At 54.0% G+C, this 13024-nt stretch overlaps 1 protein-coding gene across 1 annotated transcript in view; it reads left to right on the forward strand.

Annotated features, from left to right (window-relative positions):
- Positions 1-13024, forward strand: part of scrib (scribble planar cell polarity protein) — a 152726-nt gene that overhangs the window by 21176 nt on the left and 118526 nt on the right. Inside the window, 4 exon segments of the mRNA XM_078424311.1 lie at positions 1419-1508; positions 7033-7089; positions 10302-10365; positions 12356-12430. Coding sequence (XP_078280437.1) covers positions 1419-1508; positions 7033-7089; positions 10302-10365; positions 12356-12430 — 286 coding nt within the window.

Genomic DNA, 13024 nt, shown 5'->3' on the forward strand with positions numbered 1-13024 from the left:
AACTAAAATCTGTCGTGTCTGCAGCATCAAGACTGGCTCTGAGGCACAGTAGGCTAGGGTGCAGTCAGACAGGGCGAGAGAGACAGGAGACCTGATGGTTAGGGGCACAGACAGGAAATTCTGAGGCAACATACAGGACTCTGTGATTCTGTGTTGCCTCGCTGGTGCCAGGGTACAGGATGTGTCAGAGTGGCTGCACAACACTCTCAAGGTAGAGGATGTCAGAGAAAGTTGTTACAGGTACAATAACAACATTTACAAAAGGTTTGGACAGGTACATGGATAGGAAAGATTGAGAGAAATATGGGCCAAATGTGAGCAATTGGAACTGGCTTAGGTGGGTGGGCATGGAGGAGTTGGGACGAAGGGCCTGTTTCTGTGCGGTACTAGTCTATATTTGGGTAAAGGGTCACAGGTGACTGGGCAGAGGGAGGGTGAAGGGTCACAGGTGACTGGGCAGAGGGAGGGTGAAGGGTCACAGGTGACTGGGCAGAGGGAGGGTTGGTGATCTCAAAATGGCAAATAAGTTCTTGCTATTGAGGGAGTGCAGCGGAGGTTCACCAGGTTAATTCCCAGGATGACGGGACTGTCATATGTTGAAAGAATGAAGCGACTACGCTTGTATACCCTGGAATTTAGGATGAGAGGGGATCCTATTGAAACATATAAGATTATTAAGGGATTGGATACACTAGAGGCAGGAAACATGTTCCTGATGTTGGGGGAGTCCAGAACCAGGGGTCACAGTTTAACAATAAGGGGTCGGCCATTTAGGACGGAGATGAGGAAACATTTTTGCACCCAGAGAGTTGTGAATCTGTGGAATTCTCTGCAACAGAAGGCAGTGGAGGCCAATTCACTGGATGCTTTCAAGAGACATTTAGTTCTTATGATGAACGGAATCAAGGGATTATGGGGGAAAAAGTGGAATGGGGTACTGATTTTAGACGATCAGCTCAAAGGGCCGAATGGCCTACTCCTGCAACTATTTTTTCTATGTTTTCTGTGTTCTATGATTTCTATCTTTGTCTTGAAAATATCCATTAAGAATAAGGGGTAGGCCAATTAGATTGGTGATGAGGAAAATATTTTTCATCCAGAGAGTTGTGAATCTGTGGAATTCTCTGCCTCAGAAGGCAGTGGAGGCCAATTCACTGGATGCTTTCAAGAAAGAGTTAGATAGAGCTCTTAAAGATAGCGGAGTCAAGGGATATGGGGAGAAGGCAGGAACGGGTTACTGATTGTGGATGATCAGCCATGATCACAGAGAATGGCGGTGCTGGCTCGAAGGGCCGAATGGCCTCCTGCACCTATTGTCTAAGTTGGTGAAGGCAGATGTTTGCCCGGGTTCCTTGCTTTGTGTCCTCACGTACCCTTGCTGTCCGCTGCCTGCTGTGCTCACAGTGTTTCTCCTGCAGGCTGCCTGATGGATTCACACAGTTGCGGATGCTGGCTCATCTCTCCCTCAATGATGTCTCGCTGCAGTTTCTGCCGAACGACATTGGCAAGTAAGTGAGCGGCTTCCACCCCCCAGCACTTGTACACGTAGCGAGCCACATGCCTAACAGTGACCTGTCGTGATGGCCCCACCTGGACACGGGTATTGTGGTGTTTAGCTTAGTTTGGCCATACAGCGCGGAACCAGGCCCTTTAGGCCCACTGGGTCCACGCCGACCAGCGATCCCCACACACTAACACTATCCAGTTTTTACATTTACCGAACCAATTAACTTACACGTCTTTGGAGTGTGGGAGGAAACCGAAGATCTCAGAGAAAACCCACGCAGGTCACGGGGAGAACGTACAAACTCCGTACAGACAGCACTCGTAGTCGGGATGGAACCCGGGTCTCCGGCGCTGCATTCGCTGTAAGGCAGCAACTCTACCGCTGCGCCACCGTGACCGCCCGCATCAAGGAAAAGTCAGGGCACTGAGAACTAGTACAGGCCACCTGTTGGGACATCATGTGACATTAGTGAGACCACACGCAGTATTGTGTGCAGTTCTGGTCACCCGGTTGGTAGGAAGGATGTCATTAACCTGCAAAGTATGCAGAAAAGATTCATGATTCCAACCAGGACAGGAGATAAATAGAAACGGTGGCGCAGCGGTAGAGTTGCTGCCTGACAGCGTCGGAGACCTGGATTCCATCCCGACTACGGACGCTGTCTGTACGGAGTCTGTACGTTCTCCCCGTGACCTGCGTGGGTTTTCTCCGAGATCTTCGGTTTCCTCCCACACTCCAAAGACTGGCAGGTTTGTAGGCTAATTGGCTTGTGTACGGTATGTGTAAATTGTCCCTAGTGTGTGTAGGATGGTATTAGTGTGCGGGCATCATTGGTCGGCGCAGACTCAATGGGCCAAAAGGCCTGTTTCCACGCTGTATCTCCAAATTAAAAAACGAAACTAAACTGGATGGGCTGAGACTTTTTTCTCTGGAGTGCAGGAGGCTGAGGAATGATCTTATAGAAATACAGTGTAATGTAAATGAAAGTAGTTATGTTTAGTATTTTGTTGCATATCCTTTGCATGCAATGACTGCTTGAAGTCTGCGATTTATGGACATCACCAGTTGCTGGGTGTCTTCTCTGGTGATGCTCTGCCAGGCCTGTATTGCACCATCTTTAGCTGATGCTTGTTTTGGGGGCTAGTCCTCTTCAGTTTTCTCTTCAGCATATAAAAGGCATGCTCAATTGGGTTCAGATCGGGTGATTGACTTGGACACTCAAGAATTGACCATTTTTTAGCTTTGATAAACTTTGTTGGTTTAGCAGTATGTTTGGGATCATTGTCTTGCTGTAGACTGAACCGTCGGCCAATGAGTTTTGAGGCATTTGTTTGAACTTGAGCAGATAGGATGTTTCGATACACTTCAGAATTCGTTTTGCTTTCAGGAGGGTATGGGGGGGTGTAGAGGGTACGGGGGGGTGTAGAGGGTACGGGGGGGTGTAGAGGGTACGGGGGGGGTGTAGAGGCTAGGGGGTGTAGAGGGTACGGGGGGTGTAGAGGGTACGGGGGTGTAGCGGGTACAGGGGGGTGTAGAGGGTACGGGGGGGTGTAGAGGGTACGGGGGGGTGTAGCGGGTACGGGGGGGTGTAGAGGGTACGGGGGGGTGTAGAGGGTACGGGAGGCGGGTGTAGAGGGTACGGGGGGGTGTAGAGGGTACAGGAGGTGTAGAGGCTAGGGGGTGTAGAGGGTACGGGGGTGTAGAGGGTACGGGGTTTGGAGAGGGTACGGGGGGGTGTAGAGGGTTCGGGGGGGGTGTAGAGGGTACGGGTGGCGGGTGTAGAGGGTACGGGGGGGTGTAGAGGGTACAGGTGGTGTAGAGGGTACGGGGGGGTGTAGAGGGTACAGGGGGTGTAGAGGGTAGGGGGGTGTAGAGGGTACAGGGGGTGTAGAGGGTACGGGGGGTGTAGGGGGTACGGGTGGCGGGTGTAGAGGGTACGGGGGGTGTAGAGGGTACGAGGGGGTGTAGAGGGTGCGGGGGGGGGTGTAGAGGGTACAGGTGGTGTAGAGGGTACAGGGGGTGTAGAGGGTAGGGGGTGTAGAGGGTACGGACGGGTGTAGAGGGTACGGGGGGTGTAGAGGGTACGGGTGGGGGGTGTACAGGGTACGGGTGGCGGGTGTACAGGGTACGGGGGGTCTAGAGGGTACGGGGGGATGTAGAGGGTACGGGGGGTGTAGAGGGTACAGGGGGTGTAGAGGGTACGGGGGTGTAGAGGGTACAGGGGTGTAGAGGGTACAGGGGGTGTGGAGGGTACGGGGGGTGTATAGGGTACGGGGGGTGTAGAGGGTACGGGGTGGTGTAGAGGGTGCGGGCGGGCGTAGAGGGTACGGGCGGGAGAAGAGGGTACGGGAGGCGGGTGTAGAGGATACGGGGGGGTTGTAGAGGGTACGGGGGGGTGTAGAGTACGGGGGTGTAGAGGGTACGGGGGTGTAGAGGGTACGGGGGTGTAGAGGGTACGGGGGTGTAGAGGGTGTGGGGGGTGTGGAGGGTAGGGGGGGGTGTAGAGGGTACGGGGGGGTGTAGAGGGTACGGGGGGTGTGTAGAGGGGACGGGGGGGTGTAGACGGTACGGGGGGTGTAGAGGGTACGGGGGGGGGGTGTAGAGGGTACGGGTGTGTAGAGGGGACAGGGGGGGTGTAGACGGTACGAGGGGTTGTAGAGGGTCCGGGGGTGTAGAGGGTACGGGGGGGTGTAGAGGGTACGGGGGGGTGTAGAGGGTACGGGGGGGTGTAGAGGGTACGGGGGGGTGTAGAGGGTACGGGGGGTGTAGAGGGTACGGGGGGTGTAGAGGGTACGGGGGGTGTAGAGGGTACGGGGGGTGTAGAGGGTACGGGGCGTGGGTGTAGACTCTACATGGCGGCGTACAGACATTACGCCGTGGCCACCGTGTTTTACTTCCCGGAGTGTCCTGTGGTCAGGATTCCTGGTTCACCCTCTTGCCTCAGACTTTGAGCTACTGGATTCACGATCCCAGGACCGGATCCCTGGGATAAGTCATCGGAGCAGAATTAGGCCATTCTATACACTTCAGAATTCGTTTTGCTTTCAGGAGGGTACGGGGGTGTGTAGAGGGTACGGGGGGGTGTAGAGGCTAGGTGTTGTAGAGGGTACGGGGGGTGTAGAGGGTACGGGGGGTGTAGCGGGTACAGGGGGGTGTAGAGGGTACGGGGGGGTGTAGAGGGTACGGGGGGGTGTAGAGGGTACGGGGGGGTGTAGAGGGTACGGGGGGGTGTAGAGGGTACGGGTGGCGGGTGTAGAGGGTACGGGGGGGTGTAGAGGGTACAGGAGGTGTAGAGGCTAGGGGGTGTAGAGGGTACGGGGGTGTAGAGGGTACGGGGGTTGTAGAGGGTACGGGGGGGTGTAGAGGGTTCGGGGGGTGTAGAGGGTACGGGGGGGTGTAGAGGGTGCGGGGGGGTGTAGAGGGTGCGGGGGGGTGTAGAGGGTACAGGTGGTGTAGAGGGTACGGGGGGGTGTAGAGGGTACAGGGGGTGTAGAGGGTACGGGGGGTGTAGAGGGTACGGGGGGTGTAGAGGGTACGGGGGGTGTAGAGGGTACGGGTGGCGGGTGTAGAGGGTACGGGGGGTGTAGAGGGTACGAGGGGGTGTAGAGGGTCTGGGGGGTGTAGAGGGTTTGGGGGGGGTGTAGGGGTGCGGGTGGCGGGTGTAGAGGGTATGGGGGGGTGTAGAGGGTGCGGGGGGGGTGTAGAGGGTACAGGTGGTGTAGAGGGTACAGGGGGTGTAGAGGGTAGGGGGGTGTAGAGGGTACAGGGGGTGTAGAGGGTACGGACGGGTGTAGAGGGTACGGGGGGTGTAGAGGGTACGGGTGGCGGGTGTACAGGGTACGGGGGGTCTAGAGGGTACGGGGGGTGTAGAGGGTACGGGGGGGTGTAGAGGGTACGGGGGGTGTAGAGGGTACGGGGGTGTAGAGGGTACAGGGAGTGTGGAGGGTACGGGGGGTGTAGAGGGTACGGGGGTGTAGAGGGTACGGGGGTGTGGAGGGTGCGGGTGGTGTGGAGGGTACGGGGGGTGTAGAGGGTACGGGGGGTGTAGAGGGTACGGATCATGGGTGTAGAGGGTACGGGGTGGTGTAGAGGGTGCGGGCGGGCGTAGAGGGTACGGGCGGGAGAAGAGGGTACGGGAGGCGGGTGTAGAGGATACGGGGGGGTGTAGAGGGTACGGGGGGGTGTACAGTACGGGGGTGTAGAGGGTACGGGGGTGTAGAGGGTACGGGGGTGTAGAGGGTACGGGGGTGTGGACGGTGCGGGGGGTGTGGAGGGTACGGGGGGGTGTAGAGGGTACGGGGGGGTGTAGAGAGTACGGGGGGTGTGTAGAGGGGACGGGGGGGGTGTAGAGGGGACGGGGGGTGTAGAGGGTACGGGGGGGTGTAGAGGGTACGGGTGTGTAGAGGGGACGGGGGGGTGTAGACGGTACGGGGGGTTGTAGAGGGTACGGGGGGTGTAGAGGGTACGGGGGGTGTAGAGGGTACAGGGGTGTAGAGGGTACGGGGGGTGTAGAGGGTACGGGGCGTGGGTGTAGACTCTACATGGCGGCGTACAGATATTACGCCGTGGCCACCGTGTTTTACTTCCCGGAGTGTCCTGTGGTCAAGATTCCTGGTTCACCCTCTTGCCTCAGACTTTGAGCTACTGGATTCACGATCCCAGGACCGGATCCCTGGGATAAGTCATCGGAGCAGAATTAGGCCATTCAGCCCATCAAGTCTATGCCATTCAATCTATCACTCCTAACCCCATTCTCCTGCTGTCTTCCCATAACCCCTGACACCCCACCTGGGACTGGGTCCCTGCTACTGGGACTGGGTCCCTGCTACTGGGATTGGATCTCTGCTACTGGGACTGGGTCCCTGGCACTGGGACTGGGTCACTGCTACTGGGATTGGGTCACTGCTACTGGGATTGGATCCCTGCTACTGGGATTGGGTCCCTGCTACTGGGACTGGGTCCCTGCTACTGGGATTGGATCTCTGCTACTGGGATTGGGTCCCTGCTACTGGGACTGGGTCCCTGCTACTGGGACTGGGTCACTGCTACTGGGACTGGGTCCCTGCTACTGGGACTGGATCCCTGCTACTGGGATTGGGTCCCTGCTACTGGGATTGGGTCCCTGCTGCTTGGACTGGATCCCTGCCACTGGGACTGGATCCCTGCTACTGGGACTGGATCCCTGGGACTGGGTCCCTGCTACTGGGACTGGATCCCTGATCCTCGGGCTGCATCCCTGTTCCTGGGGACTGTATCACATGAAACAGATGTTCTGTGAATGTATTTTTAATTGTGGCACACACAGAATGGCTTCAGGGCACACACGGTTTGCGAACGGCTGCTTTCGAGGAACAAGGTGCAGATGTGGGGAAGTGGCTCTTGCTTCGCTGGGTGTGTTGGTTGGCATGTGTGAGTTTGGCCAAATTGCTGCATGGCTCTCAAACATTCCAAACATGGGCTCACCAGGGTACGATCTAATTGTCCTGTTGTAAGTTTTCAATCCTCACCACTCATTCCTTTTGCAGTTTATCGAACCTGGTTACCCTGGAACTCCGTGAGAACCTCCTGAAGACACTGCCAACGTGAGTACCACCGCGAAGCACCACCACGATCCCTGGTCCACTCGGCCCATCCCACCCAAACCACCCCCTCCCCAGGTACCTTCCCCTGCAACCGCAGGAGATTCAACACCTGTCCCTTTACCTCCCCCCTCAACTCCATCCAAGGACCCAAACAGTCTTTCTAGGTGAGGCAGATGTTCACCTGCACCTCCTCCAACCTCATCTATTGTATCCGCTGTTCAGTTTAGTTTAGAGATACAGTGTGGAAACAGGCCTTATTGGCCCATCGGGTCTGCGCCGACCAGCGATCCCCGCACATTAACACTATCCTACACACACGAGGGACAATTTTTACATTTACCAAGCCAATTAACCTACAAACCTGCACATCTTTGGAGTGTGGGAGGAAACCGAAGATCTTGGAGAAAACCCACGCAGGTCACGGGGAGAACGTATAAACTCCGTACAGACAGCACCCGTAGTGGGGATGGAACCCAGGTCTCCGGCGCTGCATTCACTGTAAGGCAGCAACTCTACCGCTGTGCCAGGACTCGGCAGCTGTTTGGCAGCCCAGGTCCTGGAGCCCAGGAGTCCAGGGGTGATGTTAGAGAGCTGTATAAAACCATGAGGGGAATAGATAGGGTGAATGCACAGAGTCTTATCCAGAGTCTTTTACCCAGCGTGGGGGAATCAAGGACCAGAGGGCGTAGGTTTGAGGTGAGAGGGGGAAGATTTAATCGCGATCAGAGGGGCAACGCTCTCACGTAGATCATGGTGGGTATATGGAATAGACAGCCAGATGAATAACATTTAAAAGACATTTGGAGAGGAAAGGTGAGAGGGACATGATCCAAACGCAGGTAAATGGGACTGGCTTAGACGGGGCTTCTTGGTCGGCATGGACAAGTCGGGTCAAAGGTTCTGTTTCCACGCTGTAATTCTACCTGTGATAGAATTTCAAGCTGTACAACTGAGACATACCTAATTAAACACAGGCGTTAGTAACTGATGCAGCACTTGAACAGACTGTTTAGCACTTTGAGTCTGTTGACCAGCATTTACACATCCCATTTTTTTATTCTCCCCACTTCTCCACCCCGCACCCAAGGTTTTACCCCTCACACACAAGGAGGCAATTCACAAAGCAACCCTTGTGCCTTTGAGATGTTGGTTAGGCTGCAGCACGAGTGAGGAAATGTCCCAACAGTTGCTGGACAGGAGATCAGCCCCTGTGTGTGTGTGTGTGTCCCCGCTTGGCCAGAGGAGAGCTGTAGGCCCACTCCCCACCCGTACATCTGTAGACCTTTATTCAAAGACTGCCTGTGCACCTCCCACCCTGGAAGGGGATGTGTTTCACGTGATGATCCCTGCTTCCCGATGATGGGGTTCCTCATGCCCCCTGTGCAATGTTTTGGCTTTAAGTCTGTCTCTTCTGGTTTTACAAGAACAGTTTTATCATCTCTGTACGGGCAGCTGACTGCATAATGTGTAGGGAAAAACTGCAGATGCTGGTTTAAATGGAAGGTAGACACAAAATGCTGGAGTAACTCAGCGGGACAGGCAGCATCTCTGGAGAGAAGGAATGGGTGGCGATTCGGGTCGAGACCCTTCTTCAGACTTCAGTCTGAAACGCCACCCATTCCTTCTCTCCTGAGATGCTGCCTGACCCGCTGAGTTACTGCAGCGTCTTGTGTCTACCTTCAGCTTCTTGCAGGGCTTTGTGCACGTGTGCGTTGCACCTCACCACGACCGTTGCTCTGCGTGGAACTGTCACAGCATCTATCCCTGTAATATTTGCTCCCTGAAGCCATTCCTTCAAACTTTCCCTCCACCAACTTTAGCCCAGGTTCCCTCTCTGTGGTTCAATAGCACTTTATTATCATGTTGACCTAAGTACAATGAAATTTTTTTTTTGCGTACTGTTCAGTGTGGTATAAACATAGAAAACATGTGCAGGAGGTGGCCATTTGGCCCTTCGAGCCTGCACCGCCATTCACTGTGATCATGGTTGATCATCCACAATCAGTAACCCGTGCCTGCCTTCTCCCCATATCCCTTGATTCCACTAGCCCCTAGAGCTCTATCTAACTCTCTCTTAAATTCATCCAGTGAATTGGCCTCCATTTCCCTCTGTGGCAGAGAATTCCACAAATTCACAACTCTCTGGGTGAAAAAATTTCTTCTCACCTCAGTTTTAAATGGTCTCCCCTTTATTCTAAGACTGTGGCCCCTGGTTCTGGACTCCCCCAACATTGGGATCATTTTTCCTGCATCAAGCTTGTCCAGTCCTTTTATAATTTTATACGTCTATAAGATCCCCTCTCATCCTTCTAAACTCCAGTGAATAAAAGCCCAGTCTTTCCAATCTTTCCTCATATGACAGTCCCGCCATCCTGGGGATTAACCTGGTGAACCTACGCTGCACAGCCTCAATAGCAAGGACGTCCTTCCACAAATTAGGAGACCAAAAATGCACACAATACTCCAGATGTGGTCTCACCACCACCACCAATTTTAGCCCAGGTTCCCTGCCCGTGGTTCAATGGCACTTTATTATCACGTCAACCTAAGTACAATGAAATTATATTTTTTGCGAACTGTTCAGTGACATTCTGATGCCCTAGACATAATCATGGCAAGTACAAGAGTGTACTGTAGTGCACCACAATGAATCAATACACAACAGCACCACATTACACTCACCATCCTGTACCCTTCAAAGTGACATTTTAAAAACACGTCAGTCTTAGTTTGGCGATAAAGGCCTGTTGTCCTGGGTTGGCACTGGGTTGTAGTTGCAAGGGTCAGCCTAATCCAGGGGAAGGTCTGACACCTCTTCCTGTCTGCAGGTCCTGACCCCTCACTGCATTTGTCTCCCCCTCTGTGACTCTGACCCCTGTCCCCACGTCTGTAGGTCTTCCCCCTGCATGTGTGTCCTGCCCCCAGCCTGCACCTCTCTCTCTCTCCCTCTCCCTCTTCCTCTCCCCTCACCCTCTCCCCCTCCCCCCCCCTCTCTCCCCCCCTCTCTCTCTCTCCCCCCCATCTACAGGCCAGTGTGTCGTGCCCCGTCTCTCTCTTACTCTGTGTGCGTCTGCTCCATCTCCCTGTGTGTGTCCTGCCCTCTGTGTCAGGGCTGGGTGGCAGCAGTCCTTGCCTGCAGGGTTTGTTGGTCTCGGTGCTGCTGTCTGTCTCCTGGGCTCCTGCACTGCTAATGGTTGGTGTTCTGTCTGCAGGTCGCTGTCTTTCCTCGTGAAGTTGGAAGAGTTGGACCTGGGCAGTAATGAGCTGGAAGTCCTGGTAATGAGCCTATTTACACATGTTACCCCTCCCTCCACATCTGGTCACAAACACCTTACCCACCGTCCCCAGTAACCAGAAATAACACTGCAGGTCAGGCAGCAACTGTGGAGAGAGGATTGCAGAGAATGTTTTGGGTGGAAGAGCCTTTGTCAGGCTGGCTGTTTTTGCAGCTGGTTTCGTTTTTATTTTGTTTTGCAGTTATTTACTTGTCAATGCTTCTGCCACATCCACTGTGATTCTGATGCAGTACTGGGCTTGTTTGAGGATCCAGCTGAAGAAGACTCGGGCAGAAGATAGACACAAAACGCTGGAGTAACAGCGGGACAGGCAGCATCTCTGGTTACAAGGAATGGGTGACCATTTGGGTCGAGACTCTTCATCAGACCCAGATGACTCAGGCAACCTGAGTGGATGGACAAGTGTAGAGTAACATGGTTAAATGTAGGAAAGACCTGCAGATGCTGGTTTAAATCGAAGGTAGACAAAAAATGCTGGAGTAACTCAGCGGGTCAGGCAGCATCTCTGGAGAGAAGGAATGGGTGACGTTTCAGGTCGAGACCCTTCTTCAGGTTGATGTCAGGGGAGGGGGTGGGACAAAGATACGGAGACAGGAAGACTAATGGGAGAACTGGGAAGATGGAGGGGATAGAGAGGGAAAGCAGGGAAGTTGGAGAAGTCAATGTTCATACCGCTTGGCTGTAAGTTACCCAAGTGAAATATGAGGTGCTGTTCCTCCAATTTGCGCTGGGCCTCACTCTGACAATGGAGGAGGCCCAGGACAGAAAGGTCAGATTGGGAATGGGAGGGGGAGTTGAAGTGCTGAGCCACCGGGAGATCAGGTTGGTTAGGGCAGACTGAGCGGAGGTGTTGGGATAAATGTGTCGTTGGAAGCACAGCAAGGCAAAGTGCTGGAGGAACTCTGCTGGTGAGGCAGCGTCTGTGGAGGGGATCAGACTGATGGAGTGTGGGCAGAAAGATTGGAAAAGAGGTGGGCTGGGACAACACCTGACCAATGATTGAATCATGCAGGTGAGCAGGGTGACTGGCAGATGGGTGGAGTAGGTGACAGGACAATGTCAGGTGAGAAGGGAAGAGCAGGTGCAATGTGAAGCTGGAGGGTGGGGTATGGGTGAAGGTGGATGGGGGGTTCGGGGACGGGCGATCAGCCTCATGCGGAGATGGAAGGAGCAGGGTGGCTGTGGTGGTGGGGGAAATGAGAGTGCAAGAGGGCAGAGAAAAGGGGAAAGACGTTGTGCTGGGGAATGTTACTTGAAATTGAAGATTCAATCTTCACACCGTTGGGCTGTCAGCCTCTGAAGCGGAGAGCGAGGCCCTACTCCAACAGTTGTGTGTTTACTGTTGCTGGCACCAGATGTGCAGGTGCACCAGACTTTCACAAGGCAGCACTGCATGGCCCTGATTACAATAGAAAATACACAATATGTGGTAGACTCAAAATGCTGGAGTAACTCAGCAGGACAGGCAGCATCTCAGGAGAGAAGGAATGGGTGACTGATTCGGTTCTCAACCTGAAACGTCACCAATTCCTTCTCTTTTTGCACATCTTTCATCCATTGTTCTTTATCTCCCCACATCACTGTCTATATCTCTCGTTTCCCTTATCCCTAACCAGTCTGAAGAAGGGTCTCGATCCGAAACGTCACCCATTCCTTCTCTCCAGAGATGCTACCTGACCCGCTGAGTTACTCCAGCTTTTTGTGTCTACTAGTGTGTCAATAATGATTGAATGGCAGAGTAAAGTTGATGGGCCGAATGGCCTAATTCTGCTCCTGTAACTAATGAATATAGACCCAGGTGTCGCCCTACTGGTTCCAGTTTTCTAATGTTTTATCACTGGAATGGTGATAGTGAGGGTGGGATGGGTGATGGTGGTGCTTCCTGCTTCTTTCACTCATCAGAGGGAGCAGAGTTGTGAGCTTGCTGTGCTCTGGGTCTGACAGTGACAACCTGTGCATTTGTTTTGCAGCCGGACACACTGGGAGCCCTGCCGAACCTTCGGGAACTGTGGCTGGACAGGAACCAGCTGACTGCACTGCCACCGGTATGAACACACAGACACAGGGGCCTGGGGTCTCATAGACTGGGGAGGGGGGCAGCTTCAGTGTTGCACAGGGCGTTAAACTGCCACGACACAGCACAGCAGTGAGCAAATTCTCACGTGCTGCTGCTTTACAGAATGCATAAACATACAGTAATCAGCACTACTAGGTAACCGGACTGTGGTACTGCTCGCCAAAGTCAGCAGTTCATCCTGAAGCCGCAACAGTTCACCCAGTGGAGGTGGGGTCGTGGTTAGTGATGTGCAGGTGGTTCCAGACCTGATGGGTGCTGGGAAGGAGCTGCTCTTGAGCTGGAGGCCGTGGTTTTCAGGCTCCTGCACCTTCTTGCTGATGGTAGTGGTGTGATGAGAGCGTGCCCAGGGTGGTGTGGGTCTCTGATATGAATTACAGTCCAGGACCAGGCCCTTGTGCCAAATATGGTGCAAGTTAAACTGAACTCATCTGCCTCTGTATCTCATGCTCTATATCCCTCTGTTCCTTGCTCTTCCATGTGCCTATCTACAAGCCTCTTAAACACCACAGTCATAACTACCTCCAACATCACCCCTGGCAATTAGTTTTTTACACAGAGAGTG

This window comes from Rhinoraja longicauda, chromosome 2, assembly GCF_053455715.1.
Source record: "Rhinoraja longicauda isolate Sanriku21f chromosome 2, sRhiLon1.1, whole genome shotgun sequence".
Lineage (NCBI taxonomy): Eukaryota > Metazoa > Chordata > Chondrichthyes > Rajiformes > Arhynchobatidae > Rhinoraja > Rhinoraja longicauda.